Source organism: Oncorhynchus mykiss, chromosome 30, assembly GCF_013265735.2.
Source record: "Oncorhynchus mykiss isolate Arlee chromosome 30, USDA_OmykA_1.1, whole genome shotgun sequence".
Lineage (NCBI taxonomy): Eukaryota > Metazoa > Chordata > Actinopteri > Salmoniformes > Salmonidae > Oncorhynchus > Oncorhynchus mykiss.
In genome coordinates this window covers 25334173-25348587 of record NC_050570.1, presented here as the reverse complement: position 1 = coordinate 25348587, position 14415 = coordinate 25334173, and the positions used below count along the sequence as shown (strand labels likewise).

At 43.3% G+C, this 14415-nt stretch overlaps 1 protein-coding gene across 1 annotated transcript; it reads left to right on the top strand.

Moving 5' to 3' along the window:
* The first annotated feature begins 3567 nt into the window (after positions 1-3567).
* Positions 3568-10788, top strand: rabggta (Rab geranylgeranyltransferase subunit alpha). The gene is made up of 17 exons (XM_021599272.2): positions 3568-3707; positions 4603-4636; positions 4768-4878; positions 5510-5634; positions 5781-5968; positions 6187-6444; positions 6643-6726; positions 6809-6891; positions 6987-7082; positions 8479-8584; positions 8737-8788; positions 8911-8999; positions 9103-9191; positions 9280-9396; positions 9515-9628; positions 9751-9838; positions 9941-10788. The coding sequence occupies exons 2-17, from the start codon at positions 4634-4636 to the stop codon at positions 10087-10089; spliced, it is 1752 nt and encodes a 583-aa protein (XP_021454947.1). The 5' UTR covers positions 3568-3707; positions 4603-4633; the 3' UTR covers positions 10090-10788.
* The last annotated feature ends 3627 nt before the right edge of the window (positions 10789-14415 follow it).

The window sequence follows — 14415 nt, the reverse complement described above, 5'->3', positions numbered from 1 at the left end:
GAAAAAGTAAGTATAAATATTAAGAGTAGTGCCTCATTGAGTGATCCAGGTCAAATTACAACCCACTTTCACAATACCACCATACAAACAAAAGCCACTATTACTAAAGGGGTTTTCAGTGATATCTATAACTACTCAACAAGTCATCACAACTATTATATATTGCCATGCATCAAGCCTTCAGCATGGTGTGAACAAGGTCCCATTTTCAATAAAGGAATAACAATCAAATGGTATAGTTCAGGGGAATCATTTGAAGGAATATCTAACCTGAACATCATCCACACCAGAAGTCCTCCAGGGTCCAGGGGACAAGATCTGAGCAATGTTTCTGTCAACACAGTGTATGTGAAATTAAAGTCAAATTAGAATTCAACAGCTTTTTATGCTCCAGCATGCATAACAGTTTTGAAGACCGCAGTCAGGGGCTTCTCGATAGAGCAGGTCCAGAAGACCTGGGTGTTCATCTGAACTCCCCCAGGACAGTAATTTACTTTGTGCTGTGAAAGTCATATGATAAAATATTTTTGGAAGAGTAAAATGTACACAAATTAACCACGCTTTTAAAGACAATTTAAACATAATCCATATATATATTATGAATTTTTCACCAGAAAAAGTAATGTTTTTTAACCAATCACAAGTGGAGTACCACCCCTAATGCCCTAATGGACGGGTCCCGACTGCAATCAAATCAATATTTAATAATAATGAGATATAACCCTGGCCTACAGACAAGACAAAAATGTATTTTTGCGTATTTAGGAAAATTATTCACCTCATCTTCTATTAAACATAGAATTTACACCATAGGAATCTGGTATTCTACTTTACAGGTACAGTATATAAAGTATAATATACGTAAATTAGGCATAGTAATAATTAGACAATGGTGAAGAACCATGACTGCATTTGTATTTACCTTCTTTATTTCTCTCTCCCCCATCACACAGGCAGACCTTCAACTTGTGCTGTTGGGGAAGGGCATTCTGGCAAAAACTTGTCAGGAAACACAATCCTGGGTGAGGACACAACGAAGAGTTTGACACAACGAAGAGGACTGCCCAGTGTGTAAACTGACAGACAGCTGTTGCTGGCAGACAGGCCACTGTGGTAGACACACCTGGCTGGTGGTGGAATCACTTGTTTGCGGTGACCTCAGCACAGGACAAGCAGGAAATTGCTCTTGCTGTGTCCCACATGCCTTCCTCCTTGTGCTTTCCTTGCACATACTGCACGCAGACACAGTGGAGGAACACCTGAACCACCTTCTTGAGCAGAGGGTATGGAGACACACCATGGTGCTCTTTACCAGAGGGAATTGGCTTGTGGACATGACATTAGAGCAGCACATTTCAAGTGAGGGAGGCATCCTTCAAAGGCTTGTAGAAAACTGTGAGAACAGGGACCATATCATAGACAACAGAAAAAGGGAGAATGTGACTCGGGTCACTGACTGTTGCAAAATATAGAGAGGATGGTAGCACAGAGTGGTTGTTATCAAATTCACAATGATATGATTGTACAGTTGCTGCAGAAGAGATAGGATGTAAAGAACTGAGGGATGCTGAGGCTAATGAAGATGAAGAAGAACAGAGCAACTGTGGGTGGTGAGTATATATTGGGATTAGGTTTGGAATCTATGGGATGAATGTTTTCTGGGTGGTGGGCGTTAAACAATTAGTGAAATTCAATGCTCTATAAACAAATATTGTGATCTCTCCCCTTTGTCTGTCCATCTTTTTGTCTGCCTTATAGGAAGAGGTAAACATGATGTGGAGGTGAGGGCTGTGCTTCTGGGTGCGAACTGTGTTGGGAGGAGCATGGCAGTGAACACCATCCTGGGCAGGGTATTTGATACTGAAAGACTGGCACACAGTGTGAGATGACAGGGTGAAGTGGCTGGTAGGCAGGTGGTCTTAGTTGATGCGCCTGGCTGGAAGTGTGAGTTCACCACTGAATTTGATTCTGAGGACTGTGGCCCTGTGCTGCCCTGGACCCCATATGCTCCTTATTGTGATTCCTGTATTCTCCTCATTCACTGAATGGCGAATAAGACAGATACCTGGCTCATGTACCTGGGAGAAAAGGTTTGGAGTCACGCCATGGTGCTGTTAACCTGGGGAGACTGGCTGGACAACACCACAATAGAGCAATACATATTCTCTATGGCATTAGTAAGTCTGATAGTGTGAATGTGAGACCCTTTGGTCTCATCAAACACTATCACCATTTTCCACTCCAACACATCCCTACTATTGCTTCCTACATTGGCCCTCTTTATGCATTCTTTACTAGACGCTCCACTGCTTTCTGTATCATGATTTCTCTTCTTCCTATGTCTTTCCACTACCGGCCATTCCGGTCCTTGACCCTCATCCTCCCGCTCCATGCCATCAGAACTGACACTTTGTTCGCATTCCAGCACAGCTGTTGCTTTACCAACTTTTCCTCAATTTTGTCCGCACTACTATCCGCCATTTTCCATTCCCCAAACTATGGATCAACTCTACACACTTCACCAATCAAGGAACCTCATGCGAACAACGTACACAACTCGACTCTTCTGCCCTGGAAGACCCATTCTTCTTCTTCAGTGGGGTTTATCGGCGTTGGCATCCAACGTTATGGTGCATTACCGCCACCTACTGTACTGGAGTGTGGGCCAGAGACGGCGTGAAACGAAATCCTACCTGCCAGCTCCCCTTACTCTTAAAAAAGATAACAAAATATGAGACTATATCCAATGACGTTCTACTCAAAATACTATTTAAACTACTTTCCTGTATACCCTTCTCCCTCATACTAGATCTCAGTCTTTCCCTTTGATACAGCCCCCACTGTAGCAATACATGCTCCACGGCCTGTTTCCTATCACATGTAAGGTCTTATTCAACTGGCTGTGTCCCACCCTTATTATTGTAAAAATAGCCTCCTCTCTTCTGTCTTCCCCTTCCCCACTTCCGCTTTACTAGAAATAAATGCCTGCCCTTGGTCACTCTATTCCACTGCTCCTGCCATCTCTGCACCATCACTGTCCAGATCAGGCTTTTTGCCTCTGTCTTGCCCATTGAAACTACGACATCAACATCCCCTCTTCCATGTGCTTGTTTAGCCAATACATCAACTGCCTTGTTCCCCTCCACCCCCATATGGGCTGGGACCTTAGTAAATCTTATCTGTTTACCCATCTGTCTAATCCTGCCACGTGGAAGACGCATTGTAAAAGTAGAGGCTTTTTGTATTAAAACGTGTCCAAGTGCAACATGCCTAGCTCTGGCCACTGGGGCGTGGCTTACGGAGTGGTCTTTTATATAAATGCTTGTCTCACAGTATTCCATTTGGTACTGGCACTGACCCTGTATATAGCTTCCTCTCTTATTTCTTATTTCTCGTGTTCTACATTTTGTATTAGTTATACTATTTTATATTGAATCCTGCACTGTTGGGTAGGGCTTGCAAGTTAAACATTTCACTGTACTTGTGACAAGTAAAACTTGAAACTGAAACGTGTATGTCAATCCACAAGAGGGAGCCATACATATCATAAACTCCATTGGTCGTGACGTCAATTTCCACGGGCCGGAAGTTCAAATTGTAGTTGTTCGCCTCACTGCCACTGGGTGACACAGGCACACATCAATATTTCGTCTGAAAACCAAAGTAAACGAATCCACACATTGCTACAACAGCAGCAGACTTTTGGAGTGAGTATATGTGGTGTTATTATGTTGGAATTTATGTTAGTAAATGTGTTTTTATCTAATCTACATGTGAATAAGCGGGTATACTCAACGGTGCGTCCGACAGCTTGGGGTCTTGTTTTGTTGATGGGCGATTGCCAAGTCGAAGCGCTAATCATGTGTGTTTACAAATACTTTCGATGTATTCATGTATTCAGCAAACTGATTATTATTATGCTGTAGCCGACTTGACACAACTCAGTATTCCCCTCACTCGGCGTTTTGCTGCCATCAGAAGGTTGGTGCGGTTTTGGGCAAGTGTGTGTGATTACGGCCCGCAATTCGGGGCGTTCCTGCATGTGGGAATTCCTGTGTCTGCATGAACGCCTCCTCTTCTGTACCTTCCTGCCGTCCTCTGTACTTGAAATAAATGCCTGCCCTTAGTCACTCTATTCCACTGCTCCTGTCATCTCTGCATCACTGTCCCTATCAGGCTTTTTGCCTCTGCCTTGCTCATTGAAACTACGACATCAACATCCCCACTTCTAAGCGCTAACTAGCTAGCGCATAACGTTAAGTGTCCTTCGCTCCCGCCTGCCGAACACCTGCCCTCGCTGTTGTTAACAGAACTGCGGGAAAACAACCCGTCCTCAGCAGGCAGGGGCGAAGGACAATGTCTACCGTTGTCGCCGTCGCCTCATCTGTAGTTTTTATCGGCGGTTGGCATCCAACGTTATGGTACCTACTGCACTGGTGCGCCCCCGCCTCCCGTCTGTCCTAGCTTAAAAATGGACCAAAAGTAGTAGAAAGAGGTGTTCCCGCAGATGCAGGCCACAATTGATTTGAGTGTGTACGTGCAGGCGCCTGGTTCACATACTTAATTCTTGATTCGCCATCTCAATCTGCTCTTTGGTTTTAGATTTGCACAGCCTATTCCCTGAACTGACAGGATGGTGAGTGAAGAGTGATTGTTTTTCTGCTTTCACACTGTTTAAGTTGGATTTAGTTATTGTCATCTTTTAATCATTACTGGATATCAATGCAATGTGTTAATTAAGTGTCTTCCTGTCTGTCTTTCTCACAGCATGGACGGGTAAAGCTGAAGTCCACCGCCCAGCAGGAAGAAGAGAAGAGAAAAGAGAGAGAGAAGAAACTCAAGATTTATGTGGCTGCACGAGATGCTATCTTTACTAAGGTCTGTTTGACATAGACGCATTCAGTCAAATTCAGAAAATAAGGGCCTCCCGGGTGGCGCAGTGGTTAAGGGCGCTGTGCCACCAGAGACTCTGGGTTCGCGCCCAGGCTCTGTCGTAACCGGCCGCGACCGGGAGGTCCGTGGTGCGACGCACAATTGGCCTAGCGTCGTCCGAGTTAGGGAGGGGTTGGCCGGTAGGGATATACTTGTCTCATTGCGCACCTGTGGCGGTACGGGCTCAGTGTGCGCAAAACCAAGGTTGCCAGGTGCACGGTGTTTCCTCCGACACATTGGTGCGGCTGGCTTCCGGGTTGGATGCGCGCTGTGTTAAGAAGCAGTACGATTTGGTTGTGTATCGGAGGACGCATGACTTTCAACCTTCGTCTCTCCCGAGCCAGTACGGGAGTTGTAGCGATGAGACAAGATAGTAGCTACTAAAAAAAACAATTGGATACCATGAAATTGGGGAGAAAACGGGGTAAATTAAAAAATATAGATATATATATATATTTTTTAAATCGGAAGATAAGTTTAACTATGGCTACGGTTTAAGCCTGATTATGCAGTTGTTTGGATGGGATGACAGAACTTTGAAGATCACATTTCATCACTTTTCTCTTGCTGGTTTTAGAGGATGGAGGGTGTGTTGGATGATGAGGCCCTTCAGTTGACCCAGCAGCTGCTATCCTCCAATCCTGATTTTGCCACTCTCTGGAACTACAGGAGAGAGATCCTGTTGCACCTGGAGACTGTACGGTGAGGACACTACAACTCTTATAATGCATTTTTGCCCATGGTGGCACAGCTGTGTCTCTTGTAGCTATTATTATCTGAAAGTACCAATACTTGTTCATTATTTAAGTGCATCATACTCACATGTCTTATCCTTTTCTCTGTATCAGTGAGGAGGATGACGTGCAGAAGATGTATGAGGCTGAGTTGTTGTTTCTGGAGTCGTGTTTGAAGGTGAATCCCAAGTCGTACGGCAGCTGGCACCACCGAGGCTGGGTTTCAGCCCGCCTGCCCAGACCTGACTGGGCCAGAGAACTGGGTCTGTGTGACCGCTGCCTCAGTCTGGATGACCGCAACTGTGAGTCAGAGGGTAGGAGGATTATAGTGAGGGAGGAGAGAAGTTGGGGAGGGACTACAGCTTTGAAGGAGGAATGGTTGGAGAGGTGGATGAGACAGAGCTTGATAGGGACAAGAGATAGAAATGAATCTGGCAGAGGATCAAAATATATTTTGACGTCCTGGTCTCTCCAATTTTTTTTTCTTCTCATATTCAATTTCCCCCCCCATCTTTCTCAGTTCACTGCTGGGACTATCGCCGGATGGTGGTGAAGATGTCTGGTGTGCCTGTGGACCAGGAGCTGCAGTTCACTGACCGTCTCATCGGCTCCAACTTCTCCAATTACTCCAGCTGGCACTACCGGAGCACCCTCCTTCCCCTACTCCACCCTGAGTCCCCCGACCCCCCCTCGCCCTGCCACCAGCCCTCCCACTCCTCCCCTCCACCCTCCCCTCAGACACACTCTCATCGCGTCTGTGAGGAACAGCTGCTCAAAGGTATGGACAACACCATGGCCAGGCAGAGTTACAAACATATATAGATATATTGTCAGTGTAATACTTTAAACAGGCAGACAGAGGGCACTGTCACTAGGAATACCATGGGTTGGATGGAAGGCAGAATAATGAGTTGATGCGTGCTGGTTGTCTGTGTTATCATCATACATTACTAAACCCTTTGGTTTTTATTTTTAGAGTATGAGCTCGTACAGAATGCCTTCTTCACTGACCCCAATGACCAGAGTGCCTGGTTCTACTACAGGTGGTTGCTAGGCAGAGGTGCGTGTATAATTTTGTATTTTCTATGTAAATTGTCTTTATTATCTTCCAGCTGTGAGCTCTGTTTCTCTGCCTTTCTCAGCGGAGCGAGAGGAGATGATAAGCTGTGTGTTTGTCAGCCGTGAGGAGGAGAGAGTGGCTGTGGCCTTCTCCAGACCTGTCAATGTGAGTACTCCCTCAAAGTAGACACCTTACTGTAACGTGTATGTCCTCTGCTCCTTCTACAGTTAAACTCCATTCCTCCCTGACTCTCCTTTCAGGCTTCATCTAGTGGTCTGATGCTGGTGTTGGATGGTCAGCCCCAGCGTGTGGAATGGAGGAGTGTCCATCCTCACTTCAGACACAGCCCTGTCTGGGTATCCTTTCCTTCACGGTCATGGGTAAAATGTGAATGATAGGGCAAAATGTTGATTTCTGCCTAAAGGCATACCCAACCATAATTATGTAGTCACTTTAGAGGCTTTACAAGCTCAAGTACATAGTACAAATCAAATTTTTGTCCTATTCAACAAAAGTGGACCAGTAGGGTTTGAAATGAATGAAATGCTTACTAAATATAGTAACAATCAAATTATATTACAATCACATTTCTATTAACAAAATATATATGATAATACTTAGTAACAGTACAATATTGGCACAATTTAATTTAACTGATCACACAATTTTTCTAAACGTCCACTGAGCAGTGTAGACACCATTCAAATGTGTGTAGAATCGTTACAACTTCAGCTTTAAGCACAAAGTAATTTAGTCGGTCTTTGAGCAAGAGAAAGTGGTTTTGCTACAATTCAATGAAATTATTTTGTGTTTTTTCATGTTGTGAGCTCTAAATCCAGCTGAGAATATCACAGTGAGATGAAACCACAACGGCTGCACTTGCTAGACTGTCACCGTTCATATGCTGTCTCACTTGCTCAGAGGAAGAGAACATTTATTTGTCTGAATAGGCCAGAAAATGTGACGCATCACTCCCTATGCAAATGTGGGGTATGCAACCTGCTCCGCTGAGAGAGTGGAATCGGAGAGCAGACAGATGGGGCTTTTTGGCCCTATATGGTATGGGACCCTACAACGTTCACAAGTGCTTTGTACACAGATGTCAGACGGAACCAGTCCAGAACAGCTCAAAGTCGCCCATAAGGGAGACTTTTAACATCTCTAAGAGGCTAAAGACATTACTCTGTTCTAGGCATGTGGTAATGCACTTTTCCTTTGTGCTGCTCACTGTTTCTTTTTCATTCCTTTCTCATCCCTGTGTTGTAGTCTACAGTAGGTTTCATCATTCTTAACATCTCTTTTAAGCGCTCTCCATATCTGTTACTGAAACGCAGGTAGAGAAAGAAAACAATGAACCTTTACAGACATAGAGAATTACTTTATCTCTGCAGAGCGTTGGGCCAGTAACCAAATGGTGGTTCGTTCGAATACCCGAGCTGACAAGGTGAAAAGTCTGTCTTGTGTCCTTGACCAAGGCACTTAACCCTAATTTGCTCCACGGACACGATACTATGGCTGACCCTGTAAAATAAAAAATGTCACTGCACATATCCGGTGAATGTGACAATAAAACTAGTGTTATTATTATTATTTTTTACACACGGCCATACAATGATGTATGTTGAACCTGTCTTCGAGATGGGCAATGCTCAACGGGTATTTGCAACATATAATGTTATACATTCGATCACTTTAACAAACACAAGCATCCGCACTTACTCTATTTGATTGTGGACCTTAACATGGTGTCAGATCTGTGCGCTTCCTCCTGGCACTATCAGTGACATCATTAATGAACACAACCTGACCGTGCACTGGACTGAGAAACACACTCACAGAGACTGTGCTCTGTACACAGGTGAAATAATGTTTATGTGCTCATGCACCTTCTGTGTGACTGAGTACATGCTCTTGTCTTTTTTTGTGTTAACATGTCTGAGATGGGTATTCAGTCCTTGCTCTCTGCTGCCCTCTAGCCTCACCTCATAGTATTGCCTCCATCTTTCACAGGTCGGTCTGAGAGTTGGTGCAGGGATTCTGCCACTGACCAGGAGCTCTTCAGGTACAGTGTGTGTGTGGTGTGTGTGTGAATAGCAGAGCTTTAGAAGGCTCTCTGGTTGGTATATCAGACTTTCTGTTTACTGAATGGGAAAAAAATACCTCAGCATCTTTTTTGTCTGGTAGGAGTGAGCTGTCTGTGGAAAAGACCTCTGTGTTGCAGTCTGAACTACAGTCCTGCAACCAACTTCTGGAGCTGGAGCCCCAGAACAAGTGTAAGTACACACTTTGAGTGTAGTGTGTATGTTAGGGTTTATTATTTATCACTATTGGAAACGTCACAAAATGTATGACAATTGTAATTTCTCACTTTCTCAGGGTGCTTGCTGACCATCGTTCTGCTTATGAGGGCGCTAGATCCCCTAGGTTACGAGCGAGAGACCCTTTCTCACTTCCAGACTCTTAAAGTTAGTGCTTTACAGGGCTATTACATAGTCGTGTACACTAATACATAAAATATGTGTTTTCTATCACTGCTCTGTCTTTCTCACACAGGAGGTGGACTCCATGCGCTCTGCTTATTACGGTGACCTGTGCAGTAAGTTCATGATCGAGAACACTATTCTCAAGATGGAGTACGCTGAGGTCCGGGTCTTCAGTCTCTCTGACAAGGTTAGTGCTGTCTGTTCCTGTCTGTATCTGTCTATCCTTGTCCATCCAGAGTTTGACTCCCCCTTCTCTTCTTTGTGGCTGTAAGTCCACCTAATGTCTTTCACCCTCACCTCTACAGAACCTGACCATGTTATGTCACCTGGACCAGCTGCTATTGGTCACTCATATCAATTTATCATGCAATCAGCTGCTTAGGCTGCCTCCTCAGTTTGCCATGCTGCAGTGCCTCGAGGTATAGTAATAAAAAAAATGTTTTATGTTATGATCAAATTAATATTTATTCATGTGCTGTACTCTAGTTTTTGTACTTAATATTTTGATGTTTGTCTAACATTATGGCCTTCCATTTCCCAGGTATTGGAGGCTGATGACAACGCTATTGAGAATTTGGATGGACTGTACTATCTCCCCAAGTTGCAAGAAGTGTCCTTGAAGAACAACCGTATCCTTGCCTTTCTCTTTTGATCAGTTTCAATGTGGTAATACATTAATGTTTTATAATACAGTTAGAGATGTTGTAATTTTCTTTGACCGTAATATTCAGAAATATCCAAACTCTCTGACCTTCAACTCCTGACTTCCTGCCCAAAGCTGACCTGCCTTGATCTCCGTGGCAACCCTGTCACCCAGATTGCCAACATTCAATCTGAGTTGACTGAGCTACTGCCCTCAGTCACTGACCTCCTGATCTGATTGGACAAACAGCAGGGCTCATTCTAAGTTTCCCTTAGTCACATATTTAGGATCAGCTTATCCCCCCCAAACCATAACCATTCTAGGGGGGAAATGGAAAAACTGACATTAGATTAGTGTCTAGGGGCAACTTCCCCATATTCCCGGCGTACTACCATCAGCGGTATTTGTCTGTGTGTGTCCATGTTTGTGGGCATGCATATATGTGAGAAGCAGAGGGGTGTTTAAGTGTTTTGTCTCCTTTCCACTATGTATTCCTCTTGTGTGGTGATATTGATTCACGGCGACCCTCCACTAATTTTAATGCCTGATAACATTGGACTTTCTATCAGAGACTTCACTAAGACATTCTCACAAACGTGTGTGTTTATGTGTATGTACAGTTTGTGCGTGTGTGCACGCTCTATCTCTCATACAGTTCAAGACACCAAACTGCATGCCGATTCACTGATAGAGGGTAATATTACTAACTGTGTATGAGTGAGCATGGTGAGAATGTGGCTTTTAGTAAGCACGGAAACAGCATCTGTATGGTGGTTGCAGTAGGACATTGATCAGAAGAATATTGCAAAATACTATCTGTGGTTGTATTTTTGAAACAGTTGTGCAAAAACGTTTATGAAATTAATCTATACTGTTAAACAACTGTAAATGACTATTCCACCAATAAAACAGCACATGCGGTGTCACTGCCTCCCAGAGAGTCTCCTGTGTGTTTCTGTGGTGGTGTGAGGGAGGTTCAGTCAGATTTTCCTTCTGTTGGGTGGCTCAACTGTAACCACACATTACTTGTCCCCCATGACGGTATCTGGTTGGGGACTGTGGATCTGTCTCCGTTTGTTTGTACGTTAGTCACATGCGACAGCACTGGCCCGATTTTGAGGAAACTTGGGTGAATGATGCGTCTTGCCATAGTGTTCTGGCGTTTACAAAGTTAAACTGATCGGCCCAAGGCAGGGGCTACAGTAATTAATTGAAATTTGTTAGTCACATGCGATATCTCAATTGGCCCAAGGGTTGCATTATTTGCGGGTGAAGACGTCTTTACTTTTGCCTTGTTATAAATTAGCTTGGTGGGTGTGTCGGTCTGTGGTGCCAGAGTAGATTAACATGAATGGATTAACACAATTCTGTACATTGTATCAGTGGTGGAAAAGGTACCCAATCATCAAACTTGAGTTAAAGTAAAGATACCTTAATAGAAAATGACTCAAGTAAAAGTGAATCACCCAGTAAATTCCTACTTGAGTAAAAGTCTAAAAGTATTTGGTTTTAAATATACATAAGTATCAAAAGTAAATGTAATTTCTAAAATATACTTAAGTATCAAAAGTAAAATAATAAATCATTTCAAATTCCTTATATTAAATTAAGAAAACCAGACTGTACCATTTTGTTGTTTTATTCACGGATAGCCAGGGGCACACCCCAACACTCAGCCAGATCAGAGGCAGTAGGGAAGACCAGGGATGTTCTCTTGATATGTGTGTGAATTAGACCATTTTCCTGTCCTGCTAAGCATTCAAAATGTAACGAGTACTTTTGGGTGTCAGGGAAAATGTATGGAATAAAAGTTAATAATATTCTTTAGGAATGTAGTGAAGTAAAAGTTGTAAAAAATATAAATAGTAAAGTAAAGTACTGATTCCCCAAAAACTACTTAAGTAGTACTTTCAAGTATTTTTACTTAGGTACTTTACACCACTGCATTTTATTCACATGTTTGATTTGGCGTGAAAGGATCCCACTAATTAAAATCTGTGCACTTGCGTCATCACTGTCCTCCGCCTGCTACACAAGCAGGTGTTGTCACCTGTCTTGCTGTGACGTTGTTTGTGTACAGGGTGGTTCCAAGAAAAGGATTGGATAGTGGTTTAGTTATTTCACAATCAAAGTTTCACGTTTGATTATGAAATATTAGGTGCAGTTTGAGACTCACAAAGGAATGTATGGTTTAACCCTTTTTTTTTACAAAAGAAACAAAAAAGAAACAACACACAGAGGATGTGTTAATTAGCTGTTTTGTCACTCCTTTCAATCCTTTCCTGTTTTGTCACTCCACACCTTTATGTCAATCCTTTCCTGTTTGTTTCTAGTGCTTGCTAATAAAACTGATCACATTGCTGTAGCGTTAGTAAAATGTTATCCTCAATCAAAACAGTTTGATAGCATCCATGTCAAGTGATCACAGCTTGGTTTTGTTGTTTTGAAAAAGTTTGTTGTTTTGAAAGTGTATTGGAAAGTTCTAAGTAGCTAGCTAACTTTTTAGTTTGGATCCCGCAACGCAGTTGGCATCAGTTTCTGGGACCGCTAGTCTCTGTCCGGTGATCCTGCCAACCGAAGGGTCTGAGGAGCTATTTTGGGTTGCAGCTAGCCTAGCTGCTAGCTAGCTGCATAACAAGCTAGCAGGGTTTTCTTGAAGGCTTGAACGCAGCCCGTGACGGGGTTGGCCATTGTGTCTGGGACCCCGGATTGTCTCCGGGTTTGTGGCTGTCTATATCCCTGCTGTTTGTTGTTTTCAACCTTCCCTGTGACCTACCCTGTCTGGAACTGCGAAGAGTAACAGCGTAAGCTACGTTGCTAGCTACCATGACAAAGACCAAAGCTGGCAGGAGTACCGTCAAGGACAGTGGTGTCTCTATCACACGTGAAGGATCTTTTAAACGAACAAAAATAGTTCTACAATTAGTTGCTACAACTAGAAAATAGCTTCAACTGTTTTGTCCAAATACTGATGGATTCAACTACTAAAAGAACGGAAGACATGACCAAAGAGGTCCAGGACCTGGAGAAGAGTTTGCAGTTCTCCCAGTGTCAGCTCGATGAGTAAGTCATTGAGAGAGGACATCAGTTATGTGTGTGAATCCATGATAACAATGACTGATAAATCAGACTCGAGGGACAAAGGCGGAACAACATGGTTGTGGACGGAATTGTAGATTCTCCACATGAGACATGAACGGAGTCTGTGGACAAAGTGAGGGAAATGATCTCTGAGAAATTGAAGATGGACCACAGGAAGATTCAGTTGGAGCGCGCCCACAGGACTGTAAAACCGGCCCAGGCGACAGGCCCAGGCCGATAGTGGTCAAGTTCCTGAGGTTCAAGGACAAAGTAGCTGTTCTGGAAAGAGCCAAGAACTTGAGAGGAACGTATATCTTCCTCAACAAGGACTATCCTGAAGCTGTGTGCCAGAAGAGGAAATAACTGATCCCAGCCATGAAAGCTGCCAGAGTGCGTGGGGACATTGATTACATCCGCTATGACAGGCTCACTGTTCACCCTCCCTCACAGAAGCCTGGAGGGGATGAGACAGCCAAGCCTATGGGTTTGTAGCTTCAACCCTGCAACACACACACACACACACACACACACACACACACACACACACACACACACACACACACACACACACACACACACACACACACAGAAATTGATTAATAGACTGCAGAATATGTATTATTTTCTCTTGCTGTGTTTGCTCTTTTCCATATTATGTCTATCTCTGAGGCGCTACCCTGGAAAGGGCTGAAAATAGCCCATATTAATATATGTAGCCTTAGAAATAAGGTTCATGAAATCAATAACTTGCTAACATCAGATAACATTAATATATTAGCCCTTTCTGAAACTCACTTAGATAATTAATTTGATGATACAGCAGTAGCAATACAAGGACATAATATATCCAAATTCAATTCCATCTCTCATTGAATCAGATGGCCTATTCATCACAAAACCATTTGATGTTGCCAATTCTTTTTATGATTACTTCATTGGCAAAGTGGGCAAACTTCGTCAGGAAATGCTAACAACGAACAAGCCATCGTATTCATGCAGAAAAAAAACAAATATTGAAAGAAAAGCATTGCAAATTTGAATTCTGTGAAGTTAGTGAGGGAGAGGTGGAGACATTATTGTTATCGATCAATAATGACAAACCTCCTGGCATTGACAACTTAGATGGAAAGCTACTGAGGATGGTAGCTGACTCCAGCCACTGATGATTGGTTGAAAGAAATTGATAAAGAGTTGCAGTCTGTTTTGGAATGGGTGGCCAGTAATAAACTGGTCCTGTACCATTGTATTTGGTACAAATCAAGAACGAGACCTCAGCTGAATCTGGTAATAAATGGTGTGGCTGATGAACAAGTTGAGGTGTTACCTTAGATTGTAAACTGTCATGGTCAAAACATATAGATTCAATGGTTGTAAAGATGGGGAGAAGTATGTCCTTAATAAAGAGATGCTCTGCTTTCTTGACACCACACTCCAAAAAGCAAGTTCTGCAGGCTGAAATTGTGTGTCCAGTGCTGCAAGGAA